Below are 27,378 nucleotides of genomic sequence, written 5' to 3' on the forward strand. Positions count from 1 at the left end.
CAGCCACATGAGAGACTTGGGCTTGAAGAATAATGAGGAGCTGAATTACTAAAATCGGGTGGTGAATGAGAATGTGCTTTGGGGACCGAGACAGAGGTTAAGTGCCTGATGCCGACCTAGAGTTCTTGAAAGCTCTCTTAGAGCCCAGAGCATGGACGAGCCTGCAGATAACATCTCACCTCTGCCATGTGGGGTGGGCAATCAGGACCAGAGGACTCTCAGAAGATATTAAGATACCATTTTCTATAGCTTTCTTCCCCACCCCTGCCCCAAATCAATTCCCTACTGCCTGTCTCTTCTGTTGAACGGCAAGCCAATCTCTTGGAAGGCTTTTAGAGATGCCTTAATTAATACATTTCCATTTCTTGTGCAGACCCCTCACTCCCCTTAACAGCTGGTACTCTGTGGGGAAGGCGGAAATAATTCCCAAGGAGTGAGCCTTCTGACAACTTTCCAGGCTGCTTCTAGACACCCATGGGGTTTGGAGAAGTTCCCAGCTGGAAGCCGGCTGAGGTAGCCATGAACACGGATGAACGCCACCCTCCCTGAGATGCCCACCTCCACTCTTGCCGTGGAGAAGAATGACCACAGGGATCTAAGGATGGGGAGACAGAGCCCTGAGGTCTTTCCTGAAACTGGGCTGACTTTTTCTGGCCCCCGTGTTCTAGAGGACTGCTTTAGGAGAGAAGGATTTACGCTGTTCATCTTCACAGCAGACGTACAATGTCATTACTTGGTCCTGCCCGGCTCGGGGCTCCCCTAGCCATGTACTCACATCTCTCGTGGCCACATTGGAGCAAACATTTCTTTGATGAGCCCGTACTCAGTCCCCTTACTTCCACACCACCTAGACTGTAACCTTTCAAAGACGGAACCAAATCTGATCTGCCCTTTGACCCCCAACCCCTAGCACTGTGCACGACACATAGGAGGTGTTAAATTACCTTCTGCTGATCCAGACTATTCAACCGATAGCCTGGTTTTCTAAGCCTTGGGTTGATGGCTGGGTTGCCATTAACCCCCGTAGGGATGATCTCCTTAAGTTTACGCAAGGGATACGTAGTGCATGGTGCCTTGTTCTGTAGGATTCGAAGGAACTGTTTCTTAATGCTTTGCTGTGTTCCAGGTACTGTGCTAAGTGCACAAGGATGTCAAGATGAGTGAGATATTGTGCACGCCCTCAAGGAGCTGCTAGTCTTCCTTCCACTAAGAATCCATCCCAGCGGCCTCCATCCAGAAGGAATTCCTGCCTCCCACGCTGCTATTCAAGTGTGATGTAGCTTGTATTTCTAATTTAGGACTTATCCCATACAACCTCGTGTTAAAATAATTTCTGCTCGTCTGCCTGCCTTTCTAGCTGGAGAACTCCTAAAGAGAAGGGACCTGGTTTCAAATCCTAACACTCCCAGGTGTTGGCCTCTCTGGGGCTGTGTGTTCTTAGTCTATAAATAGGAAGCAGTTACAATAACACCCACCCCCAGGATAAGGGGGTTGAGAACATAAGCGTCAGCCAAGTGTCCCTCTCCAGCCAGCCACTGAGCCGTCTCCCTTACTGCCATTCTCCTGGCGCAGCCTATTCCTTCCTCCCCATTATTTCAGCAAGCAGACACAGGACAGGTAGACTCGGCCAAAGTCATGCCCTGCTCCAGTCACCAGTTCTCACGCGTCCCTTGCAGTGCAGTGAGAGGAGCTCCTATATAGTGTCTGGCCCTAGACACTCCTCCTCCCTTTCTCTTCTGGGGGCTCAGCTTTGAACTAGGCAGAGATGTGACCAAGGGTCTGGAGCAGAGGAGACACATGCAGCCAAGGGGAGCGAGAGGAAGGAGAAAATCTGAAGGTCCTAGCAGAACCCTCTGCTGATTCTGGGGGCTCACCCTGATCTTGGCCTGTGGCTCTGCAGCCCCCGTCTTGTGGGGTGCATGCAGGGCTCTCCTGAATGGGGAGAGGGAAGCAGTCATGAAGGTAGACAGGAGAGCCCCACTGCATTGGTGGCCACCGATACAGTCATCTCTGAAGGACGGGAGTGTGGCTGCAGTCTCAAAACCGCTTTATTGGCTTTTTATGAGGTAGGTAAAAGGAGGCGCGTGGCAGAAAAGCAGCTTTGAGAACTGGAAATGAGACAGAGTGGTATAAAGGCAGGGACTGCTGAGAGGGAGGGCGGAGGCGGCTGTGGCCCAACATGCGGTCCAGGACTCTGGCCCTTTTCTTCTCAAGGACAATGGTCTGTGAATAATGAGCCAGACAAGATGGATCTCCTCCCTTCCCAGGACTCTGGAGCCTGGCTACAAGACATGCCTCCCTCACAGTGCTCTTCCAGAAAGGACCTTCTCCAGAGTCAAACAGCCATCCCTTGTCCCCTGAGACACAGGTATCCGAAGCCACCCTTAGAGGCCTATAGGAAGGAAAGCCCACTCCACTCCACAGGTCCTAGAATGACATGCTGAAATCCCCATATGTTGCCATCTTTTCCTGCACATCGTCCCCACCATGGCCTTGACAGCCTTGATGGCCTTGATTCGGGCCCTATCTCATCCACCTGGACGACAGGGCAGTTGCCTAATGAGTATGCCCACATCTGGTCTTCCCACGTCGACTCCATTCCCCTCTCTCCTGCCAGAGGACTTCGGGAGCCAAAGCCAATGATGTCACTCCCTTCTTTGAACAAAACAGACCACCTTGCTCTTCGACATCTCCCCATGAGTCTTCTGGACACAGCTTCAATATCCAAACACATAAATCCGATCACAACTGGCCCCCCTGCCTACAGCCCTACTCTCCTCTGCTCCTTCCCATGTCTGACTCCAGCCACACAGAACCACTCACACTGCTCGGTCTGTCTCTCGGCCTTTACTGCATCTAAATATTCTTTTCTACCAAGATGATCCTTCTCCATCCTCACTACGTCCTTTCCTTGGTGAGCCCTTCCCTGCTCACACCTGCCCATACTTCTACCAGACCTGCCCCTGCCACTCACTACCCACCTGACCTTGAACAACTTCCTTAGCTGCCTTGTGACTCAGTTTCCTCATCTGCAACATTTGGTTGTTGTGAGGACTAAATGAGCTAATACAGCCAAGTGCTTAGAACAGTGCCTGGCTCATAGGAAACAATAAACGTCCGCCGTTATGATTACCACCGCTATTAATATAGCATGTATCACCCTGTACCGTCATTCTTGCTTTACCTGTCTGCCTCTTAGAGTAGGTGCTGGACTCCTTACTGGCAACTGTTCACATCCAAATAGTGCTTGTCAGAGAGTGGGCACTTTGGTGAAAGAATGAATCAATCAATCAATGAGTCAATGAATGATTACTGAAGCCCATCTCTTCCTGATTTGAGTAAATTCAGAACCAGGCCTTCATGGGGAAGAGAGAGTAAAATTCTCTCTGAGCATGGCCGTTGTGTGGGGGGGATGGGGAAGAGTTGAACACTCAGTTTTAGCCCCTGGATCGGTCTCTTTCTTTTAAAGAATAGAATTCTATGACCTATTTGCAGTTAAAATAGTCTCTGGCTTCATGGTGAAAAGTAATCCCAGGGGACTTGCTGCGGAATTTTTTTAGTTCAGCAAAATGTCTCTGGACAACCTTCCCAGTGGATCGAGGCCACGCGTGGCCCACCCCACCAGGTCTCTGGCAAACTCACTCCAATCCCTTCTCAAAGGGGCCCAGCAGGGGAAATGGAATGAGGCATTTCAGCTGCATTTACACTTAATTCATCAAGATGTCACTGGTAAGAGCTATTTGATGTCAAAGGCTTATGAGCCTTGATTCTAAGCCTTCCAAAGCCCTTCTCTCTTCGAACCTAAGTGTGCCATTCTGCCAACATGGTGTTGAATGCCAACAGGGTGGCTGGTTCTGAACTTTGAAGCTAGAGGGGGACTCTTTCTCTTCCTGAATGTGTTTTCGAGCTGGGTCCTGGGGATATGAAATGCAGTCTCTCCCCTTCCCAGATACCAGTGCTCTGGGCTTCACCGACAAGAATGCCTCCCCCACACTGGGTGAGAGAGGAAGGGGGCCTGGAGGTCATCTGCCCAGCTCTTTCGCTTTCTGGACAAAGTGCAATCCCTTCATGGGCTAGAGCCAGATCTGGGTACCAAGTCCTGGGCCCCCTCCAAGTCCTCTGCCTAGAAGGATATCCCCGAAGTGAATGCCAGTTGTGGCTGCAGGGACACAAGGCTGCCATCCCCACGGGGCGGGGTTGTGTGCCACAGTGGACTACTAGGACTCCGTGCCGAAGCCTGACCCTGTCCTGCCACTCGCTGGCTGTGCGATACTGTACTTTTTTTTTTTTTTGAAGATTTTATTTATTTATTTGACAGAGAGAGAGACAGCCAGCGAGAGAGGGAACACAAGCAGGGGGAGTGGGAGAAGAAGAAGCAGGCTCATAGTGGAGGAGCCTGATGTGGGGCTCGAGCCCATAACGCCGGGATCACGCCCTGAACCGAAGGCAGACGCTTAACGACTGCGCCACCCAGGCGCCCCCGACACTGTACTTCTAAGCCTCAGGTTGCTTATCTATAAAATGGGGATAGTAATACCTACTTCACAGAGCTGTGGTGAAAGGCAAGGTGTGAATGCTCGTGCAAGTGGTTTCAGACTTGCAATCACTGCACAAATGTAAAGCATTACTGAGACAGCACCCTGGACAGAGACGCCCCTGCCAGCACTGCTTCCCAGCTACCCGCTGCCGTGGGAAGAAGTTCTCCAGTCTCCGCGAGGACTCCAAAACCCCACTCCATATTCCATCCCAGGCCTTATTCTCAGTTCTGAACTCTGAGCATAGTGAGTTCATTTTACACAAGAGCCCACCCCCACTGCTCCACAGCTCCCTCTAGCGACAACCACTCATCCTGCTTTCCCACCAATCTAGGCTTCTTTAAAGATCATTCCACCAGCATTGACCGCAGCCACCTGCTCTCAGTCCAGCCACCCACGGAGACTGCTCTTGCCAGTGACTTCCGTATTGCTAAATCTGAGGGATGCTCTTCTGTACTTCCTTTCGAAGGCTGCAAACTTCTTTATCCATTCGCTTTCCATGGCCTTCAGCAGCCTCTTGAGCATGTGTTTTTCTCCTGGGTGATTCCTCCCCGCTCGAGGCTTCAGCAGCTACCTCCTATTCACGGGGCACTCTGGAAGCTACAGCCTCAGTGTGACCCATGGTAGTCAACTCTCTGCTGAACACCTCTACCCGGATGTCCAAAAGGCATGCCAATGTTCCCAGTTCCAAAGCGAAATTCATCCTCCCTTTTCCTCCCACACCTGATGTTCTCTTGAATTTTCCACCTTAGTGACTGGTACTATCATCCAGCCCAATGTCCAGATTAGAAATCTGGGAGTTGTCTTACTGTATTCCCTCTCTCGCATGGTCCACACTCATTTAGTCCCTGAGTCCTGATGATTGATCTTTTAAACAGTTTTCAACAGATTATGAAACAGTACATCCATTATGACCTAGGATCTTGTGCTCCTTCCTTCTGGCATGCTCTCATCTCTTCATGCCCCTCCATGCCTGGACAACATCTTCATCTTTAAAGATTCTGGTCAAGCATCACCTCCCACAGGCATCTCTCCTAGATGTCACCAGCAGAATTAGGAGCCCGTCTCCCAGCCCTCTCCCCATACCCTGCTTTTTCCCAACACTGTCTTTCTCATCATGCTTTGAGCCAATTGTCTCCATCAAAGAGTGACCTGGGGCCTATCTCATTCCTCTTTGTATTTGAATGCCTCAAACAATTTCAATGAAAACTCTAAATAAATTTATTGGAGTGATGCAGGAAGACCCCTGAGACTGTCCCTGGGGTACCTCCTGCTTCACACTATTCTAGTCCATCCCCTCCTCTCTGCCAAGTACACCTCCACCAACACACGCCATCACTGTGGACAGGCCTGCTGCGGGCTCAGCAGGGAAGGCTCTGGCTCAGGCAAAATGAATCCAAACCTGACAGCCTCCCCAAGTAGTCATCCTTCTCATCTCTGCTGCTCAAACAGTGCACCGGGGTGAGAGGCCATCCACCTAGTCCAGTTGATGTGAATCCACTTGTCACTCCAACCACACTCCCACTTGTCATGGGATTTGTGCCAAGAGACATACCCTGATGATTTCCGAACAGATGCAGTAAACATGCTCGAACGCTCTTCTGCAGCTAATACGCCATGTGTCCGAGCCCAAGGGCCTTGGGTAAGCAGGTGATAATGGACATGAACTCGGAGGCTCTAGAACACCCACCAGAGATGGCCCACGCCTCTGCACTTCTCTCCATATCACTCACACGTGCAGGAAGCTGCTGTGTTCTTCAAACTCTCCAAAGGAAGAGATTCCTTAGCCAGGTACCAGCCCCCTATGTGTGGGGTGTGGTCCCCCTTTATATCCAGCCTTCTTCTCTCCTGCTGCAGTTCTAGTGGCACTCGCCTGGCCGATTGTCCAGGGGAAGCTGGTGGGCAGCCCTGTACACACACACCTTCCCTGGGTGCCTTCCCCTTTGTATACTCTCTCCCCCCAGAGCCACACATGCCTGCAGGACGAGCCCTGAGCCCTGGCACAAAGACACTGGCCCAGGACCGCTGCACCTCCATGAAGAAATCTCAGGCTTACTCCAGTGTGATGCTGTGAACAACTGTTTTCACTCTTGGCTGTCAACAGGTGACTGGCTTAGTTTCATTTTTTGTACGGGGGAAGGCATTCTCCTTGAACAAGAAGGGGGCCCTGAGACACCTGGTATACCTCAAGGAGCCTAATAATCATCAGTCCTGAGGGGCGCCTGGCTGGCTCAGTTGGTAGAGTGTGTGACTCTTGATCTCAGGATCGTGAGTTCAAGCCCCATGGTTCACTCTTGCTCCAAACCAGCTAATGCTCAACTCCAGGCTCCCCCAGCCACAAGGACTCCTGCTCAGTGTTACCCGTGGCCCCCGGGCAGGTGGCCTGACAGCAGCTGCATCCTCACAATCCAGGGCACATTCTGTCACCGCCTTGGTAGCTGGGGCCCCGCCATCATGGCACTCCACCCTCCTGGCTGGCGTGGCCCACTGTCGGCTCCTCCTGACCGTTGCCTCACCTCACCCCCAGCCTCCAGCCTCCAGCCCCGAGGCCTCCTGGGGCTGCTGAGTTGCAGGAGTACTCGGGGCCTCCCGGGAACCAGGCCGCCGGCAAGGCCGCAGGGCAGGGAGGTGGGTCAGCGGCTCACACCCACCCACTGTGGCTTGCACGAGGGGTGCTGTCACTGTTACCTCAGGATCTGACTTCTTTGAAGGCAGCCACAGGGTTCTGGGGCACAACCTGGAAGCGTGGGTTTGGTGACACTCCATGGGGTGACCCTCAGCCAGGGAGAAAGGAGACTCGGCGCATACCTTCTTGTCCCCGTCGCTGCGGGCTGCTTGGTGAGGCAGCCGTTCCCTGGGTCTCTCTGAAGAGCGAACCCTCAGCTGTGCTTGGTGCAGAGCTGTGGCCGGCACAGGGACGCACTCCCTCGGATGTACCCGTCCTCCTGACCTGTCACCCCCCTTCCTTCTCCCTCACTCCTGTGGCCTTGGAACAGCACTCCCCGACTTAGCCTGGGAGCTTCTCCCTCAGGCTCAGTTTTCTAGGGAGCCCTGGCTTCAGACAACACACGCTTCCCGTGTGTCAAATCCTCTGTGGTATGTTATTTTAAATTCTTAAAAAAAACCAAAAAACCCCTTCCAAATGAACACTGAAGGCTTGGGGAAGGGATGGAAAGGAGAAAACAACTTGCCCAAGAACACACAGCTGGAAGGGGATGAACTGAAACTGAAGCATCAGGGTCTGCGTCCTCTGAGACCGCGAGCGCTGAAGTCAGAGAGACCGGCCTTTGGTGCCGACTCTCCACTTACTAGCTATGTGACCTTTAACCTCTCTGAGCCTCTGCTTCCCCGCCTGTAGAAGCGGCAGATGTAGGGGTGGTGGGCGTGGAAGTTTCTCCTGGCTGGGACATTCCAGGCTCTGCTGTTCCAGCCTCTGAAATGTTCCTGTGTGACTTGGGGAGGAGGTCACACGGGACGGATCCAGGCTTTAGGACTAGCGTAAACCGAGGGGAACATCTTGGCCCACACATCAAAGCCCTGAACTAAGGGAAGCTGGGGTGCCAGCATCACCCACTCCTGCCTCGGATCAACCCCAGTGGCATTCAGACAGCCTCTGGGCTGGAATGCTCTTCCTATTCTTCCCATGCCAGCTCCGACATCGCTTCCCAGGGGAAGCCTTCCCTCCCCTGCCCCCTTGCCTCTCAAGACTGGATCCCGCTGTCCTCGGCTGCGTTCTCACGGCTCCTTCTACTTCGCCCCCTGACGCTTATGGTTGGAAATTATACAGTAATATGATCCTTCATCAATATCTGTCTCTCACTGGTAAGATTCAGGAGGGCAGGATCTGTGTTCATTTTGTCCCCCCCTGTATCTCCAGCACCTGGAATAGCAGAAGGTGTCCAATAAATAGTTACGGAATTAATGGTTTATAATTAATTAATTAATATTACGTAGCCAAGTCTTGATGAGACCAAAGCAGCAGTGTTCTGGCTTGAAAGCCGACCTGGGGTGAATTTTAAGATCCCTGGCTGATTGCCTAAGTCATTCGGTATGGAACTGCGTGTCCTTGAGCCCCAGACTCCTCTCCTCTCCCTGCCAGCCTGTGTCACAGCTCATTAAGGGGCGGATAAGGGGATTGGCTGTATACTAACTCTGGCATCCCTGAAGTCACCCTACCTGTCACCAGGCAGCCCAAGGGGCTGAAGAAACGGGCTCAAGGTGACCAAGTTTGTCGGTAAAAGGAGAAGGAAAAGGCCCGACAGCTCGGCTTTCTGGGGTTTAACCACTGGGCTGCACCTCCACCGTGAGAAGCAAACCAGAAATCTGTTTCAGGAGGGGGTCTGGGACTGCTCAGAGGAGAGGCATATCCTTCTGTGCTGAAGCAAGGGCATCGTCAGCAGGGTTAGCTCCAGTCTCAAAGAGAGCAGACAGCTCTCGGAGGAAATCTTCGCCCCCACCCCCTGCCCCTGTGAGATGCTCCCAGGGCTCCTTCTAGGCCTTCTGCAGCCTTCTGTTGATTGATCGGTGCTCTGTGTGCAAGCCTTTCCATGCGAGCAAGGCCTCGCTTCAGAATCAGCTCACACTGGAGCGTTCACAGTTCCCTGCACGAGTCTCGCTCTGTACCCCGCCGAGTCATTGCAAATGCTGTCTATCCTGCCAGGCAACCCTTCCTAAGCACCCCTCCTCCTCAGCTCTTAAATATCTTCCCATGCTCCTGTCCAGATAGGACGTTTCACGACGCACGGCCAAGGACTGCTTTTTTAACAGCCCAACTAACATTTTTATCCTTGCAGACTAGGATGGCAAAAATTTGTCTCATGTCCAAAGTGCGGTACATAGGAAGGGTTAAAATCATATCAACTCAAGACATCAAGGGCAGAGGGGGGAAAAAAAGAAAGGAAGGAAAGAAAAGAAGAAAGCTGGGCTGAAGGGAAGGGACTTGTGGAGGGAGGGAGCATCAAAAGGAAGGAGACAGGAAGGGCCTGGACTGAAGGATACCTTTCTTGGAGACGTCACAGTCCAGCTACGGTGGTGTGCGGCGGTGGGAAAGAACATGGGCCCTGGTGTTAGATCCGGGTTCAAATCCCAGCCCCGTCTCATATTAACCTAACCGGCTTCAGACAAGCCATTCAAGCCCTTGGCGCTTCAGATGGCTTGTTTGTAAAATGAGGATAACAACTAGCTAAAAGGTGTGTTTAAAGAGGATTAGAGATAATGTATGTAAAGCACCCTGAACGTTGGCATTCACGGAGAGGCTGCAGGAGCCCTGCAGGGGCTCCTTCTGCCTTGGAAAGTACAGAGGGGGAGAGGGCTTGGTTCAAGGTCGCGCTAAGACCCCAGGTCCGTGCTCTCTGCACAGACTGTCCGCCAGCAGGACCTGACCACAAAAACTTGGTTACAGAAACATGGACAGCGAATTAGTAACGACTTAATTAATTTTTATGGGTGTTAATAGTGTGTACCAAGAAAACAAGAGATTTCCCCCTGGAAGAACTTTCTATATCCTTGCTCTAACTGAACAGATGACTGACATTCTAGGATGCTCACCTGCATTTTAACCAAGTCCCCATATTCACCCTGGAAATCTACAGCCTGTCCAAGTGCACCTTGGCTCTGAGCCTGTAAGAGTACATTAACAACAGCAAACAATAAGATGAGAAGTAACACGATAACCGTAACCGTGACCACCTGCTCTGACAGTCCATTCCTTTCCCCCTGTTATTTTACCGTATCTCCCCTGATGGCAACTGTCCAGTGTCAAAGTCAATGGATGTAGGGTGTTCTACTCTCCCAGGCCTGTGCACGCCCTGCCAGGGGGTACTACGAAGCAATGAAATAATCAGAACACACAAAAGCACCAGGCTCACCCAGAAACGGACCGCAAACCCTCAAACCCATGTTGATCGGTCAACACCTCCATTACCTGGGACAGGTGCTGAGCCGGGAGAGCCACAGGGCAGGGATCATGGTGGTCTTCTTCACCACTGTGTACCACCAGTGCCTGGCTCGGTGCCGGCCCAGAAAAGATTTGTGCAACGAATGGACAACGACATGAAAAATGCACGATTGACTGAATACGTAGATGGTTCATGAGCATACGGCATGACCTTATGCCCTTCCATCTCCCACCCTAGCCCACCCCCACGTCCAGGTCACCTGCCCTTTCCTTACCCTCGCGATCAGCTCCCCGACCATTCCCGTCCAGGTGCCGTTGGCCTCAGGAACACCGTACACGCCGTCCCCAACCAGACGGATCTTGTAGTTGAACCGGAGGATCTCTGCCAGCTCCTTGAGCATGTCCACACAGAAGCCCTCGTAGCGGTCGTTGCCTTCCATCTCCTGGTGGTTCCCCTTCAGCATTAAATACGGGTTTTCCTGCAGCAAAACTGGGCAGCTGTCATTCTCATCTTAGCCCTGGTGTCTCAGCCACAAGGGACGGGGGTGCCAAGGCAGAGGCTGGGGGGGGGGAGGGGGAAGGGAAGTGACTCAGGTGACGGGGAGCTACTCTGGAGGTGGCAATGAGCTTCCCTCCCGGCCTCGAGGCACTTCTCTTACCAGGAACACGCAAGGGTCCCCAGTGCACAGAGGGTCAACCTAAAGCCTCTCTACCTTAAGGGCATCATCCAGCCTCACCCCCATTCCATCCCTTCCTCTTTTCCCTTCCTTTTGTCTACTGCACGCAGACCTATCACAGGCATCAGGAGATGCCAGGTTGCCGACAATACAGCAGGGCAGGGTGGGAACACCCACTGACCAACTGCAATCCAAGGCAGAACACGTCCAGCCATGAGCACTCTGGGAAGGGGGTGGGGCTCTCTGGTGAAACGTCCAGAGAAGGTTGGACGGGGGAGGGAGAATTCAAGCTGGGCTCCAGAAGCCAATGGAAGACGGATGCAGTAGGTGTGAATGGAGGGCATCATAGGCAGGGGAAAGCAAGACCCACGGCATGATCCTGAGTGAGAAGGAGCATGGCGTCTTCCCCCCACAGGGGACAATGGAGCCTCCATTCAGCTGGAGCATAGGTTGCGTGCAGGATAAATTAGATGAGTTAGGGTCCGATGGGCCCTGGAAGCCAGGACAAAGTAGATGCTCCTCGTACATGCATAGTAGGGAAGCAGGGAGGGTTTGCAAGGGTTAAGGGTTAAAAATATCAAATAATAAGACAACATCTGGGGGTGAGGGCAGAGTCTCTCCGGATGTGAGATACTGAGTCCTGTGCCATAGTTTGCTCTGGTTGGAGTGCTGGGAGCTGGAAGAGACACCGAGAAGGTCAGGGTGGACAGCAGGAGGGGGTGTGGGGCACAGAGGGTAAGAGCGCTCATGCTGGTGGATCCTGAGTGAATGACTGGGGATGGCATCATCTCTCACATGGATGGTTTGGAAGGGAAGCGGATTTGGAACATGTCGAATGTGGGGTGCTGGTAGGCTATCCAGCTATGCCTGGCTGAATGCTTAAACTGTGGAGTGAGAGCAAGACTGGGGCAGGGCCTGGGAGGCCTCTGGAGGAGGAGATGGCTGAAGCCACAGGATACGTGAGGCCATTGAGGGGGAAGCACTGAGGAAGGACAGAAGTCGGACAAGACCCTCATCTTCCACCGTGGGAAGATGACGAGCAGCCATGGAAGAAGACAGAGCAGAAGCAGTCAGAAAAGCTGAACAGCAGGAAAACGTGGCCGTGAAAGCTGAGGAGGAAGGAGGTTGGGGAAGGAGCATACAGAGATTCCCACACAGAGATGAAGCAGGGCTGTGAAGGGGCACCTGGGCCAGGTGTCGCCGGCGAGCCTTCCGAGGCAGGTTCAGTGGGGACGGCAGGACTGGGGAGCGAATGAGATGTGCACGAGAGAAGGGACCAGAATTTTGAGAAGTTGGGGGATAAAGAAAGGTGGGCAGATGGCCTCTCTACCTGACGGCTATTGGCCACGTCTCTCCTCCAGCTTCAGCTCTGCATCTGCAAAGCACCGGGCTGGAGGATGCCCCCAGTGGCGAGCAACACCATGACTTGTGATACCCTAAATGGGAGGCTAGCTGGAGGGGCAGCCGGGCGTGGGTAAAGGGGTGGTGATGGCATTGGAGGATGGGAGGGACCTGGGTATATTTGTAGGCAGAGGGGAGGAGTCCCGGGAGAAGGAGAGATTAGCAAAGGGAGAAGTGCTAGCTGGTGCAGCAAGGTCCCAAGGACGAACGGAAGGAGACAGAGCCAAGGTGAGAGTGATGCTGGAAATGGAGCTGGAGGTGAGGTGGAGACATGGACAGATGTGGATAGAGAGAGGAAGGGGGGGGGATGGAAGGGAATCTGTGCCAGCCCCCAGAGTTGTGTTGGGGGCAGGACTGAAGGCTTGGTGTGCAGAAGGGTTTGGAAGAACTGCTCAGAGGATAGGACAGGGAGGGAATAAGTCATGAGTCCAGGGAGTGCCAAGGCCCAGGGGAACTCAGGAGGCTGACTGAATAGCTGGGAGCAGGGATTGCAAGGACAGCCGGGCTTGGGACAGACATGAGGTGGGAGGGCTGAGCAACATGGTGGAAACTGTGCTGGAACCTAAGAGAGGGAAACGCTGAAATGCTGGTTTGCTGAGCTCACACTGGATTGGGGACGATGAGTCAGACAAACGGAGGGCATGTGGGGGTGGTATGGGAGAGCGATTCTGTGGATGTGAAATGGGAGAGAAGAAGGCAGAAGGTTTTGTGTCAGGGAGAGGGAGCTCTGAGTCAAAGGGGATGTGGTTGTTTCATGACCAAGTTCACTGCCGTGTCAATGAGATGGGCTGGACTCTGCCTTCCACACATGCTGTCCTCGGCTCAAGGGTTTCTCTCTGCCCCAAGGGCTCTCCCTCCTCTTCTTCTGCCTAACCTAACTCACCTCCGTCCTTGGGATCCCATCACCTCCTCTGAGGCCAACTCACTTCTCAGAACTCCCACTGCACTCACAGCCAGAGGGTCCGGTGACTCTCTAGGATGTGCTTCCCAGTAGAGTGTAAGCGGGGCCTGGATGGACTCTTCCCCTTCTTTGGGACCCCCATCTGGCTCCAACATTAGGCTCTCATGGACTGAGGGAACAGCGCAGAAATGGCCTTAGGGAAAGGGCGTGGCGGGGGTCCCACCCTGGATTGGCAACACTCTAGCGTACCCTTAATTAACCCGGGGAGTTTCATGAGATTCTTCTCCCCACATAGTCTCGACTCTCAAGTTAACTTAAAATTCACGGACATGTTCAAAGTAAACACACGAAAGGCCAATCTTGGCGGGAGGAGATGGGTGGAAAGGTAAAAAAGTCAGAAAGGTTGGGGCTCAGCGGCACTTTGGAGAATGTGGGGACCGTGAGCTGGTCTGGAGCAGCGGGAGCAGTGAGGAGAATGGAAGAGGTGATGCAGGCAAAATGTTTAACCTGGGGTCTGACATGGGGGAAGTGCCCAGGGAGTGAGTGAGAGCTACGGCTAATCCTATGCAAATACATCACTCACACACCCCGAGCGTACCCCCACAGGAGCAGGAGACGACAGGGATGTGTGCGGGGTTTTAAGGGATAAGTCATTCACGATTACCGCTTGCCAAGGATAACCCACAAATGGTCCCCAGGGACTAAATTAAGATAATCGTTTCTGGTGAGAGTTACTGACTTGTAGCAGCCTTCTCAGACACACACGCACAGGACAAGAGCTGCGTCTGAATTGTGCTTACCGTGTTATGAAATGTCACCGGACACAGAGGAGCCCTGTCACCACCCTTCATGAACACGCACGTGCATATGCGAACATGTGCGCGCGTGCGCGCGCGCACACACACACACACACACACACACACACACACAGAGTCAGATTGCCTTCCCCGGTCTAGAAACACAACCCTGCGGTCTCAGTGTCCCTGTGGGTCCATGCCAAAGCTCTGAGCACTGTCCGAGTCCAGCCCGAGAGGCAGAAAGTACAAACCAGCGATGTCCCCACGTCCCTCTCAAACTCTGGTTGGCTTTTGAGGGACATCCCCCTACACTCTATGAAAAAACTCCTTTATTTAAATTCTAATCACTGAGCTCCTACTTTGTGTCAGGAACCCCAGTCTTTGAGGAGCTCTCATTCTAGAAGCGGAGTAGGGTGGAAGCAACCCCCTCTAACGGGAGAAATGCCACAACAGAGGTGTGTGCAAAATGCGGGGAGAGGGCAGGAGGGCAGGAGTCAGGTTAGGGAAGACTTCATGGAAGAAGTGACATCTGAACAGAGCTTTGAAGGGAGCACAGGCATTTCTAGCTGGAAATGGGAATTAGGGGGAAGGGTATTCTGGGCTGAGGGAACAGCACGGACAGAGGCATGGAATGGCATGATACGGTGAGGAAATGCCGGGCAGTCCCAGACCACCAGACCCCAAGTCACATGGAGTAGAAGCAGGTATGGCAGGCTGGGCCTGATTTTGAGGGGTCTCTATTCTAAGTGCAGGGCTGGTGGGCCCGGGGTGGTAGGACCTCCTTAGAAAGCCCATGCTGACAAAGGGGTAGGGAGTATGGGGGGTAGACTGAGCAAGTGAGGAGGGAGCCTCTAAGGAGGTCATGCTGAAAGAGGGAAATGGGCCTCAGTTAGAGCATGGGCTTTGGGGACAGACAGCAGGGGACAGACTCAAGAAGTACTGGGAGGTGGAGAAGCCAGTAGGAGTGAGGTCCCAGCCGTCGTGCTAGGCCTGGACAGCAGCTCACCATCGCCCAGCTCAGCCAGGCTCTACTAGACCTCAGGAGGGGCGGTAGTGACACCACCACCCTCCAATCTTTCTGGCATTTCCACGTTGGTTCAGACAGGCTAAGGCTGGAGCTGAGAGGGGGAGTGACCAAAACTCTGGGAGCTGGAATTGCTCTCTCCATCCTTCACTCTGACCATTCCCTCTGCCTGGAATATTCCCTCCCAGATGGCCATGTGGCTCTGTCTTCCACCCCGTCAGGTCTCTGCTCCGGATTTCCCTGGCTCAGTGGGGTCCACACAGACACCGGCACTCCCAGCACCCTGACTCCCCTCCTCCAGCTCCATCCGTTCCTGGGCACCTACAGCAGTGCCCAGCATATAGTAGTGCCCCCCAACTATTCACTGAATAAATGCATGAAAATGTTCAGTGACTCCATCTCCTACCATGAAGGGAAAACTCAACGGTGTGGCATCCCAGTCCTGAAGCATTATGGGCCCAGCCCACTTTGCTGGCCTCGTCCTTTCCCCTCTCGTCCAAGGCCTATTTCCTGGAGAAGCTGCCTTTCTCGGCACTTCCTAAACACCCCATAATGCTGTCCTTCGTTCATCTCCCTCCCACCCCCATCTCTCCCTGTCTTCTAGAGCCCGTCTCAAGTGTCCCTTTTTCTCTGGGGGGCTTTGCTGACCTTCCTGATGGGGTGGAACCTCTCCCTCCTGCAACCCCCAGAGTGATAGGTGTGCTCCTCTTTCCTGGCTTTTATTGCACTCTGCCCACAGTAGGTCAAGACTTCCAGTCTAATGTTCCTGTGCCCACAGTAGGTCAAGACTTCCAGTCTAATGTTCCTGTGCCCACGGTAGGTCAAGACTTCCAGTCTAATGTTCCTCTGCCCACGGTAGGTCAAGACTTCCAGTCTAATGTTCCTCTGCCCACGGTAGGTCAAGACTTCCAGTCTAATGTTCCTGTGCCCACAGTAGGTCAAGACTTCCAGTCTAATTTTTCTCTGGGGGGCTTTGCTGACCTTCCTGATGGGGTGGAACCTCTCCCTCCTTCTAATGTTCCTGTGCCCACGGTAGGTCAAGACTTCCAGTCTAATGTTCCTGTGCCCACAGTAGGTCAAGACTTCCAGTCTAATGTTCCTGTGCCCACAGTAGGTCAAGACTTCCAGTCTAATGTTCCTGTGCCCCAGGAGTCATGAAGGTAGGGATGGAGGTCCCCGAGCTCTTTCATTATCTCAAAAAGCCTAAAGAAACAGACACATTTGCAGACCTTGCACATTTAGCAGTGATAAGGCTGAGCAGACTAACTAGTACCTCAGGTCTCTGCTTTGGGCTGGAATTATATCAGCGTGGCAACAGTGGTTATCTCCTGCTGATAAGACACTGTGCCAGGCAGGGAAATATGCTTTTGATTCGTTAAAAGGGGGAAAGGGAGGGGAGAGGAACAAACTAATTATTGCTTAATATATGTAGCTGGGTTAACTGACAAATCTTTTAAAACATGAGGTCTTCACAATGGAAGACGACAATGACCTTGGCCATGAATGCACTTGATCCGTGCCATCTACTAAATTATAACCTCTTTGAGGTTAGAGACCAAGTCTTACTCATCTTAGTGTCTCCAGGAATGAGCACAGTGCCTGACCCATGGGGAGAAGGGTTTGGTAACTGTTGACGAGAATTGAATCAAATAAAAAAGGCAGATGGTCCCTTGCTCTATAGACGGAGAACTTTCTTTTGACCCTCTGGAAATGAAGACACGGGCCATAAAAACCTACTGAAATTCAGGTATCTACTTGGGGGGGGGCGTGCACATTTTATACAGATATCTATTGGGGGTGGCACACATTTTATAGGGGTATCTATTGGGGGGCATGCACATTTTATACAGGTATCTATTGGGGGTGTGCACATTTTATACAGATATCTATTGGGGGGCGTGCACATTTTATACAGATACCTATTGGGGGTGGCACACATTTTATAGGGGTACCTACTGCAAGGGCCCATTTTATACACAGTAGGCACCAAGCAAGGAAGGCTGTCGTGAAAGAGTAGGGGCCACCGTGGTGGACTGGATCCAGCCCCCTGCTGGGCTTCTCCCCCCAGCCCTGTTGCAGAAGGCCCCCTTCCCTGGGCCAGGCACAGCCGCCCTGGCTGTCCGGGGGCCCCTGGAAGAGGCACCCACAAACTGTGATGTCTCTCCACGCCACCCCTCTTCCCCAGCTGCTCTGGAACTCATCAAATATCATTTCCATATGAAACAGCAACTTGTGTTTAATTACACTGTCATAAATTGGCCTCGGTGCTGTGATTAGAGCTCTCATCTTGCGTTCACTGGGAAGCCCGGGCGCGCCTTGGAGCTGGAGGCGGCACCCCAGGGAGCTGCAGCTGGGAGCCCCGGGACCACCCCGCTTACCAGGATGGTTGTGACAACCAGGGTGGTGTTGAAGAGACTGTCGGAGATGTTGGAGGCGTAGAGGCGGCTGTCCATGCTGAGCCCGTCTGCCACGTGCCACTGGCCGATCTGAGGAGACACAGGAGAGAGGGCTGGGAAGACATGGGGTTAGGAGGCAGCTGGGGAGCAGGGCTCCTGAGGTCGTGTGCAGGCCTCCAGGGGTGGAAGGAGCCAAAAGGCCAGTCCCCTGCCTCCGGCTGGGCCACACAGAAGCCATAGAAGGAAGCAGGGATATAGAGTATGGAGAGGGGCTGGACGAAGGCTGGGTTACTGTTCCATAGGGCTGAGGGGGTCAGGGAAGGTGGGGGGCCCGAGAAAGGAAGGAGAGACAGGGGGAAAGACCCAGAAGAGGTGGAAGAGGAAAGCAGAGAAACAAATCAGGAATGGAATATGGTTCGGAAATGTTCGCTCACACAGAAGGGAGTGGAACACGTGGAATCCGTTATCTTGAGGCAGCAAAAAGCTCTTTTGTTTCAGCCTATCAGTAATTCAGAATCAATAATTCTGATTACCTAAATAAGAATCAGAACAGTATAGTGGAGAGAACTGGCATATAGTCGGCCTTCAGTGAATGTTGCTGAGTGGTTCAATGGGTGAATGAACCGGAGGAGGAAAGGCTTGGGTTCTCGTCCTTGTTGATTGACTTAAAAGCCGTGAGAACCTAGGCAAGTTACTTAAAACTCCCCGAATCGTGATTTCCCCATCTATCGGTGGGGGTGGTAATGTTGGCCTTGTCTTCATCTCAGAGCCAACCGAGATCCTGGACGGATCTAGTCTGATGCTAGATCATTCAGCCAGGCACAGGAGCGTGGATCTCAAACGCATAACCTCCGAAAAGTTACTGACCCTCTCTGAGCATGTCTCCTCATCTATAAAATAGGAAAGAATCACAGAAACGTCATTGGGTCCTTGTGAGAATGTATTTAACCCGAACTATTTTCCTTCCTCTTCCCCATTGCCTTCACTTCAAGGGGGAAAAATGCATAATTGACTCAGTTCCCCATTCTAGAAAGTCGCCTACACCCAAACTCAACACCACTGGATTTTTCGATGGTTTGTTTTCTCAGTGGAGCCCCTTTTATAAATACGTGTGTGTGTGTGTGTGTGTGTGTGTGTGTGTGTGTGATACCAATATATTTCTCCTGGCAAATCGTTTCTGTCGCTGAGTAGTGGAGGTGGACAGCCAGGAGACAGGGCTGACAGCTGGCTGGAAACCCAATGAAATGCACACACCCACCTCTGCCAGGCCCCCCCAGGCACCAGCAGCAGCTTCCCTGGAAAACCCGCACAAGTTCTGCGGAGGCCACGTGGCTCTATTCAACAGAGCTGGGCTCCGGGTTCCTTTTGTAGAAAACCAAACAACAATGAAGACATATCTCACCCCTGGCCCCCGTCCCCACTCATCAGGGCCAGAGGGTGGCGGGTCTTGGGGAGCAGTAACCCTCTCTCTGCCATCATGGTCTGCAGCTTGAAGAAAGGAGGGCCAAGCTAGAACAGATGGCCTCCTGTGAGCTTTTTATCTGCCAAAGGGGAGATGACCCCAAACTCCCCTCCAGGCCTCTATGAGGATGCCACTTGGGGGGGGGCAGCTTTCCCCACCTCTGCAAGGGCAGAAGGGTCCTGGACACGTGCTCGTTCACTTCTAGTTGACAAGCAGAGTCTCGTGCGTATCCACATGGGAGGCCCCATTTGATAGATAAACAAACTGACGCTGAGATTAAGAGTCCCTCCACCTTGTCCTAGGGTCACCTCACCCATCGGCTGAGAGGCCTGAGCTCCAGCCCCAGGCGCATCTTCCCAAGCAAGCCTTCACGGCCATCCTGCCCGGCTCTCCCAACGTCCCACTGCACATTTTCGTTTGCCTGTCTTGCCCACTAGCTTGTGTGGGGCTGGCCGGTTTATGCTCATGCCCCAGCGTCTCGCTGGAGGGCTGGTACTCGGAAGCAGGGGAAGCCAGCATTTGATAGCAGGAAATTGCTGCTGCTGGTGGAGTGTGGACAGAAGGCAAGTGAGCCCCCTCCAGCTCTCTGGAGCCCCTACCGCCTCTGGAAGGGACCAGCCACATCAGGTCATTGCTGGAGCAGGGCAAACGGGTAGGGAGGATGATTTTCAAGCACGGAGCAGAAGGGGAACAATGGTGAGGAGACACCTGCTATGTTAGACGTGTTCTATCAACTCTTTGAACTCTTCCCCCAACTTTGTAGAGAGTGCTGACATTTTGACTTATGAGGAAACCAAGGCTCAGAGAGATTTAGTGGCTTGCCTAAGGTCACCCACCTAGAAGTAGTGCACGGGCTTGAACTTGGAACTGTCTGACTCCCAAAATGAGACTTTCCTGTCTCTGCTGCTGTTTCTTGGGTGGGAACGCCAACATGGGCTCCACGAAAGCAGGCCTGGCGAACCAAAGAAAGGAGCCTCAGCCATCCAGCAAGAATCCTGAACAGAGCTTTTCTCTCCTGGGCTTTCACATTCCACTTCCAACATCAAGCGAGACGACACTTCTCTTGGAGGCTCATTTCCTGTCTTCAAAATGGCTAGAATTGGCTCCTAGTGGTCTCGTAGGGTGGGAAGGGCCAGATTTAGACAGAAGGACATAAAGAACACCGGGCTGGATGTCAGCCTCTAGATGTGTAAGACAAGGACTGAACTTCTTAGAGTCCTATCTGTCACCTAAATGTGTACTTTACCCCGAACGGGCCAGCAAGACCTCAGCTCCCCCCACCCCTACTTTCCCACCTCTGCTTCTCAGGGGACCCCATCTTCACTAACCGCCTGTCCCAGCCCCAGACTCCCCGATCTTACCCAAGCTATCAGATAGGTTCCCACAAAAGCCAGGGATAGACATGATTTACCCGGAGCCAGATCTGACAGCCTGAGCAATGCGCCCCCCCCCAACCTCTGGGGACACAGCAAAGAGACTAATTAGCCCCTAAGCTCTAGTCAGGAAATGAATCTCCCACCCACCCTCCCATTAGCCCCCAAGAAATTAATAAACTCATCAGATGCAACAAAGCGGCCTGGCAGCCATCACCCAGCGCAATCTAATTGCAGAAAGGCGGTGGGAGGGAAAACGAGAGAAGCGCCAGGCGCCCTGGGATACAGGCTAATTGCCCCACCCACTGGGCACCTTCCACGCCACACACATGCCAGGGGTGGGCAGGAGACACGGCTCTCATCGCTGACAATCTGTGGCTCTGCCTCCAGCCAGATTCCCTTGCTCCACCCTGCTGACACCTGCCCCCCAAACCGCCTGCAGAAACAGCTGTTTTGTCAGCCTCTTCACCATGCCATGTGCCGGACTGATCACGTTCAGATGAAGTCTTCCCATGGCCCCCTCTCTGTACTTTCTGTCTCTCCCGCTTGCTTGGCCTTTGCACCATGTCCGTGGACTTGGAGGACAATGTGATACCCTCGACGACCCCTTAATGCAGGTGTGAAAAAGGCACCCTCCGCCGGGGCTGATGCGGCCGTGCAGGTGCACAGTGGGGCATGCTGGATTCCAGCCTCTCCCCGCCCTTGAGCTCTGCACCATCTGCACCATGACGCAGTGGCCCCAGAGTGGGAGGACCCCAGTTTAACGTGGCTTCTCTGCTGATGAGCTGTGTGACCTTGGGTAAGTTACTCAATCCCTCTGAGCCTCAGTTTCCTCCATCTATAAACTGGGGGCAAAAATCATGATTATGACATCACAGACTACTTAACAAGACTAAAGGAGATGGGATATATGCAAGCACTATGCAAGCATGCATTAATTTAATTTTTAATGCCATGGTCTGAGACAGAAAGAGGGATCTCTTCCGTACCCGACCGAGGGCTTTGCAGCCTAGACATTAGTTTATTAGAAAGATGAGACCAAGAGTCTCAAAGTCGGGTTCCGGGACCAGCAGTACTAGGGTCAGAAGTACAGATTCTTAGCCCCCACTCCAGACTGACTACATCAGAAATTCTCGGAGTAGGGCCCGGCGATGTGTGTGCAGCAAGCCGTCCCGCTGATTCTGACGCAGAATAGACTAGAGCAGAGCAGAAAGAGCAACTCAGATGACAAACACAACCCCAGGGAAGAGGGAAGGTAGGCTAATAGTGATTAGGTGGCGAGCCAGGAAATGTTTAAAAACCGGCTCTGTGGGGAGAAAAGACTCTGATTTGTAGTGTTTGCCAATTGCTGTGGTGTAAAGACCCCCGCTGAGGTTGACCTTAGTTACCAACGTGATGTCACCGAACAGAGCTGGGGAGAGATGTGTATAGTGGCCGTCACTGGCTGGGACAAGCTGGCTCCAGCACGTGGCAGGCGACCCCCCCGCCCCCCCCACCCCCCGGCGCACATGGACTCCACGCTGGGTGCTCCAAGTGTTTGCATACAAATCTCACTGCTGCTTCACTTTCGTAGGAAGGACCCACCCAAGTCACAGAGCTGGTAAGTGGGAAAAAAACAGGAATCAAGACAAGGCCAATGTGCTGCTTCACAGAGATCGTAATATTCAAAGTGAACGTGTACCTCTCCTCACAACTGATTCTGACACTCCTGGGAGAAACGTCTCATGATCGGAGTGTTTCGTCAAATATGAACATTTCTGTAAATCAATGACATGGAGCGTGTTTGTGTGTGTGCAGAAAGAATCCTTCATCCAACGCTCCTAAAGGACGCAGGATTTATGTTAATTTGTGTCCATATGAATTAATAATAATCTGGCTCCTTAAGCACTAAAATTTTGGAGATTTTAATTATTTATTTGAAAGCATTGTTTCCAAAAAGTCTTTCAAGGAGAGTTACACGTCCCCCTGTCCTCTTAAATAGAGGGGGGGTCTTGACCTTACTTCAGTGCCATCGTTACGAAGGCGGTTGCTACCCTGTATTGTGATATAATGCTGTTAGGCGTTACTGAAATGTGGATGGCCTTGCCTTCATTTCTGTGCCTTGATAAGTTAATTTGTCTACTTTTCAGAGCATCTCTTGTCCTTGTGAATTGTCACTCGGCACTGCTGTCAGGATAACTGTGTTTAACCCCTGGGCAAGCCACCAAGGGACCAAGCTCGAAAGAACTGCCATAAGGAGAGCACAGATAAGCCTGGATGGGATGTCGGGACTCCAGTGAATGGATTCTGTGGCATCGACACAGACTACCCACAGTTCTTTGCAAAGGCCACCTCTGGACAACTGAAGGACTGTTCGAGACCTGCATTTAGTCTGTGCGTGACCCTGGGTCAATGTAAGCAAGCTGGTCACTCCCTCAGCAATACGCCTTGGGAAATGCTTGTCCAGGACCATGACCCTAAGGGTCCCCTGCTGCTTCCCAAAAGAGCTGGTAGCGTGTTACGTGGGGTCTGGAGGCCCCCATTAGCATCTACACTGTGGCCACGGGGCCCAGCGGCCCTGAGCAAGTCAGCAAACTTCCCCTAGTCTCCCCCTTCCCTGGTCTCCACTCTCGTCCTAGTTCCACGGAGCTTCCCCTGGACGAGGTGACACTCTGGCCCTTTGTTCTGTTTTCCACCCAGCAGCGGGCAGTCATTTCGACATAATCTCAAATATGATCCCACTAGCCCCTGCTTAAAACCCTTCATTCTTCCCATTTTGGCTTAAGGACAGAGCTCCTTCCCACAGCCTACCAGCCCCTGTAAGGTCAGCCTCTGCCCACTGCCCACGCTCATCTCACACAATCTTCTCCAGCTTTATCTGTGTGCCAGTCACACTGACATGTTCAAGTGCAACGAACGCCTTCTTGCCAGGGTCTGTGTGCATGCCATTCTCCCCTCTGGAACGTTCTGTGCTGCATACCCACCCTGACTCCCAGGCTTCATGCAGCCATTCAGGGGTTGTCAAACCACGGACGACAGGCGAACCCTGGCTCGTTGCCTGTTTCAGGAAATAAAGTTTTATTAGCACACAACTACACCCATTCATTTATGTCCTATCGGTGACTGCATTCAACTGCGAGGGTAGAATTGCAAAGTCTAACTATTTACCATCTGGACCTTCAGAGAAGTTTTCCAAACCCTGATCTAGGTCGCACCTGTGAATCCTTCAGGCCGCAGTTCAAAAGTCACCAACTCCAGGAGGCCTTTCTCCCCTTTTTCTCCCAAAGTCAAACTTCTCCCCAAACCATCTCTCTTCCCTTTCCGAACATTTGTCTCAGGCTTTAATTATAGACTCAGCAACGAGACCACTCCTCACGGCCTTTCTTGCTATGCCACCAAGGGAGAGCCCTCTGCTGTCACCTGAGGAAGTCGGTCCTGTCCAGAGCAGCCATGCGTGCCCCTCCCCCACAGCCCTCTCCCTCCCTCCTGGAGTCACTCAGGGCTGTCATTTTGCCCATTTGTTCTCTCCCAAGTAGGTAAAAAGGGATTCATTTTTAAAGCCGCGAGGGATTTCCTCCCATCCTTGCCTGCATCTGTGGGTATGCGCTCTGTAACATTTAATATTTTATGTACGTCTCCTACAAGATGCCACTGGGATGACTGTTCTTTGCACTCAGCATTGCCGGGATCTAGCTTCTAGAGAAGCTGACATCACTCCAGGGCCAGGCAAGCCCTTCTGCTCCAGAGCCAGAGTTTGCAAACACTTATCGATCACCTTTGCAGGCTGGGCACTCAGCCACCTGCTTGCTTACATAAATTTCCCTGATTCTTCATAACAACCCTGTTATTTTTCCCACCTGAGAGATGTAGACACTTCAGACAACAGTAATAATGCTTAATACAGGCCCTTTGTACCACTTATTATTGAATGACTGAACGGATTAATGAAAGAATAAAAGAAATTGAGACTCAGATATGCCAGGCAATTTGCTGTGGATTCTAGCGAATAGAAGGTTAAACTGGGATTTGAAGCCGTCTTCTATTGATCACTATACTGTCTGGTCCAGTTGGGGCAGCTGTGGTCTATCTTGACCTTAGGACCTGGACCTTTCCACATACCTGTCTCTGATCACTATAAACTTGTTCTTCGGACAATACAGCCCTGAAAACAGTCTCCTACAAGGCGCCACAAAATTGAGGCCAAGGTGCAGGGAGGGTGCTTGACACAAGGGGGACAGGGTTGGGGGTGCACCAGAAGACCCACATTTTCTTTCCTACTCTGCCATGCATAAGCTGTGTGATCTTGGGCAAGTCATGTAACCTCCCTAAATCTTTCTCATCTGTAAGATGGAAATAAATGAACCCACTTGCCCATAGCACAGCATTGCTGTTATCATCCACTGAGATAATGTTCATGATGGCTTTTGATGAGCCAAAAGAAGCCATGGGAATGGACGATTAATAGTACTACTGTCTGTCTGGTGGCAATGCGGTTGACCAAACGTCAGGAGATTTGACTTCAAGTTCTATCCTGCCCTTGTCACGTGGCTTGGGAAGTCAACCTTGCTACCTGTAAGGTAGGAGTAAGTCTTCCTTCCCTTCTCCACTTACTGGGATGATCTGAGGCAATCCCAGATGTGACCCAAGTTGAAAGGCCTATCCAAATGCAAGCTCCTTTTAATTCCAGATCCTTATTCTCTGGGACCATCCCAAGTTGGATAAACCATAACCAAGGACTCATTTTCTTGACCTCCGGTTCAGGGTTCGAAGTTGAAATTCTCATGAGGAAGGAGGCATACAATAATACATGAGCGTCTCCTTGAGTGCGCAGAACTGATTTTGACCTACAGGCAGGACAAACGACAGTCAGGTGTGAGACTCCGGGAATAACGAGATTGAGTTAGTTTCAGAGTCTCTATAGTACAGGGTTGTACCTGGCTTGATTGAAGGTCAGTTCAAAGGCTTATAATGGAAACCCCTACGGTAAACACCCCTGGCATGAAGGAATTAAACGTTTATTGACTTTAAATCCGATATCTCAATCATGAAAGTTTAGTTTACGTGGGAGACTGGGTCACGAGTAAGGACCCAGTTGAGTGCCTGAGGGGGTGATTTGGGGAACAAAGGGCATTGCTGATATTGGCCAAAGACCTCATTCTCTGAGCCAAAATATTCTTTTAACACAAAATATATGCTTCCATGCAGAATACTGTGAAAATTCAGGATCAAATGACCACAACGGCAAATACCAAAGGCAAGAGATCAGAGACAAACCCTGAGAAAACTTGGAAGGCTTCGCATCAAAGGAACACCTACCTGTGTTATTAAGCCACAACTCAGTTGGTCTAAGGCAGTGTTTTGTTCGAGCGTGGCTGCTCCCCATTAGTGGGTTCTGAAATCAATTTAGTGGGTAAAGACCTGCACCTTAAAAATGAAATCTAAATCCAGACTAGATCAGAGAGGACTGCCCATGGCAGGGGCCACCATGTTTCCTAAGCTCTGGTTTCCATTACGTACAGGCAGGTGTCTGTGTGTGTCCTGGGTTGCAACCCATGTGCAAGTCATGTCCCAAAGTATGAAAATGCCTGGTGCAAGGGATGTGGAGACCTTCCCTATTCACTACAATCAGCCCCTAGCAGAGCTCCTAGAACAAAGCTGATGCTCGATAAACACATTTCTGGCCACAAACTCCTAGTCCTCATCATGTACGACTCAAGGACTAACCCTAAGAAAATTAGACAAGCTAATACTTTTGAACACTCACCGCAGGCCAGATACTGGACTCAATGCTTTACATTCGTCACCTTATTTATTCTTCCCTACCACACTACTAGGGAGGCACTGCTCCCATCCCCATTTTACAGACTTGAAAACTGAGGCTCGGGAAGGGTAGGTTAGTGCGGATTCAAACCCAGGCAGGTGCACTGGACTACACCGTCCCTGAGATTTTAATTCTCCTGCGTTATGGATGTGTAGTTAAACATTTAGTAAACATCTGAATTGTTATTCCTCATCCATCGGTATTTGCTACAAGGTTCCTGTCTGAGAGTCCACATCCCTGAAGTCAGCCTTTGCTTTTCCCTGTCTTTGATTCTGACTTCCGTACTTAGAAGTTATTTATTTGAGAGAGAGAAAGTGCGCATGCGCATGAGTGGGAGGGTCAGAAGAAGAGGGAGAGAGAATCTCAAGCCGACTCCGTGCTGAGCACGGCACCAAATGAGGGGCTCGATCCCAGGACCCTGAGATCGTGACCTGAGCCAAAACCAAGAGTCGGATGCTTACTGACTGTGCCACCCGGGTGTCCCAGAACAGGATATTTAAATAAAGCCGGAGGAAAGAAACAGCAGCAAAAGTAAATCTTCAGGAATTCCAGCTTCCCAGCTTGGCTCTGCCATCAACTGGCTCTGGTCTCAGAGTCCTACACCAGACCACGAGCTCTGGGAGGCCCTTGTTCCAGTGCGCCATGCTCCCTGTTATTTGGGGGATGCCCACCCCCTCTCAGTCAAGTCCCCACTGCAGGGACTCACGCAGGGGGCCCCACGCTTCTCCTTTGCAGCACGCATCACACTTGTAATCATATAATTATTTCAGTTATTGTTTCAAGCCTGTCTTCCCCACTAGACAGTACGCTCCATGAATGATGAGGCTCTGTCTTGCTCCCTAATATCCCTAATGCCTAGCAGGGAATTGGTGCTTCGTAAACAGCTGCTGATTGCATTAATAAATTCCCCTATGTAGCACCAGCTCCCAGGACAGTGCCTGGCCTATAACGTATAATGGGTGCTCGATAAATACCGGCCTGATTACATTAGGAAATGCCTTCGGGCAAGCCACTTCTGCTTTAGTCTTTGGTTATCTCACCTATAAAGGAAGGATATGGTCTAGTCCTATCCAGCTCTAACCTCAATTCCTAAAAACATCAGGTATATTTATAACG

The 27,378-nt window shown here is 51.9% G+C and overlaps 1 protein-coding gene across 1 annotated transcript in view; it reads right to left on the reverse strand.

Moving 5' to 3' along the window:
- The window catches only part of GRIK4 (glutamate ionotropic receptor kainate type subunit 4), a 197,302-nt gene that overhangs the window by 64,742 nt on the left and 105,182 nt on the right, over positions 1-27,378 (reverse strand). The window contains exons 10-11 of the mRNA XM_040631118.1: positions 17,610-17,717; positions 10,707-10,910 (exon numbers count right to left, since the gene is read on the reverse strand). Coding sequence (XP_040487052.1) covers positions 10,707-10,910; positions 17,610-17,717 — 312 coding nt within the window. The remainder of the gene's footprint in view (positions 1-10,706; positions 10,911-17,609; positions 17,718-27,378) is intronic.

Source organism: Ursus maritimus, unplaced genomic scaffold (assembly GCF_017311325.1).
Source record: "Ursus maritimus isolate PB19 unplaced genomic scaffold, ASM1731132v1 scaffold_16, whole genome shotgun sequence".
Taxonomy (NCBI): domain Eukaryota; kingdom Metazoa; phylum Chordata; class Mammalia; order Carnivora; family Ursidae; genus Ursus; species Ursus maritimus.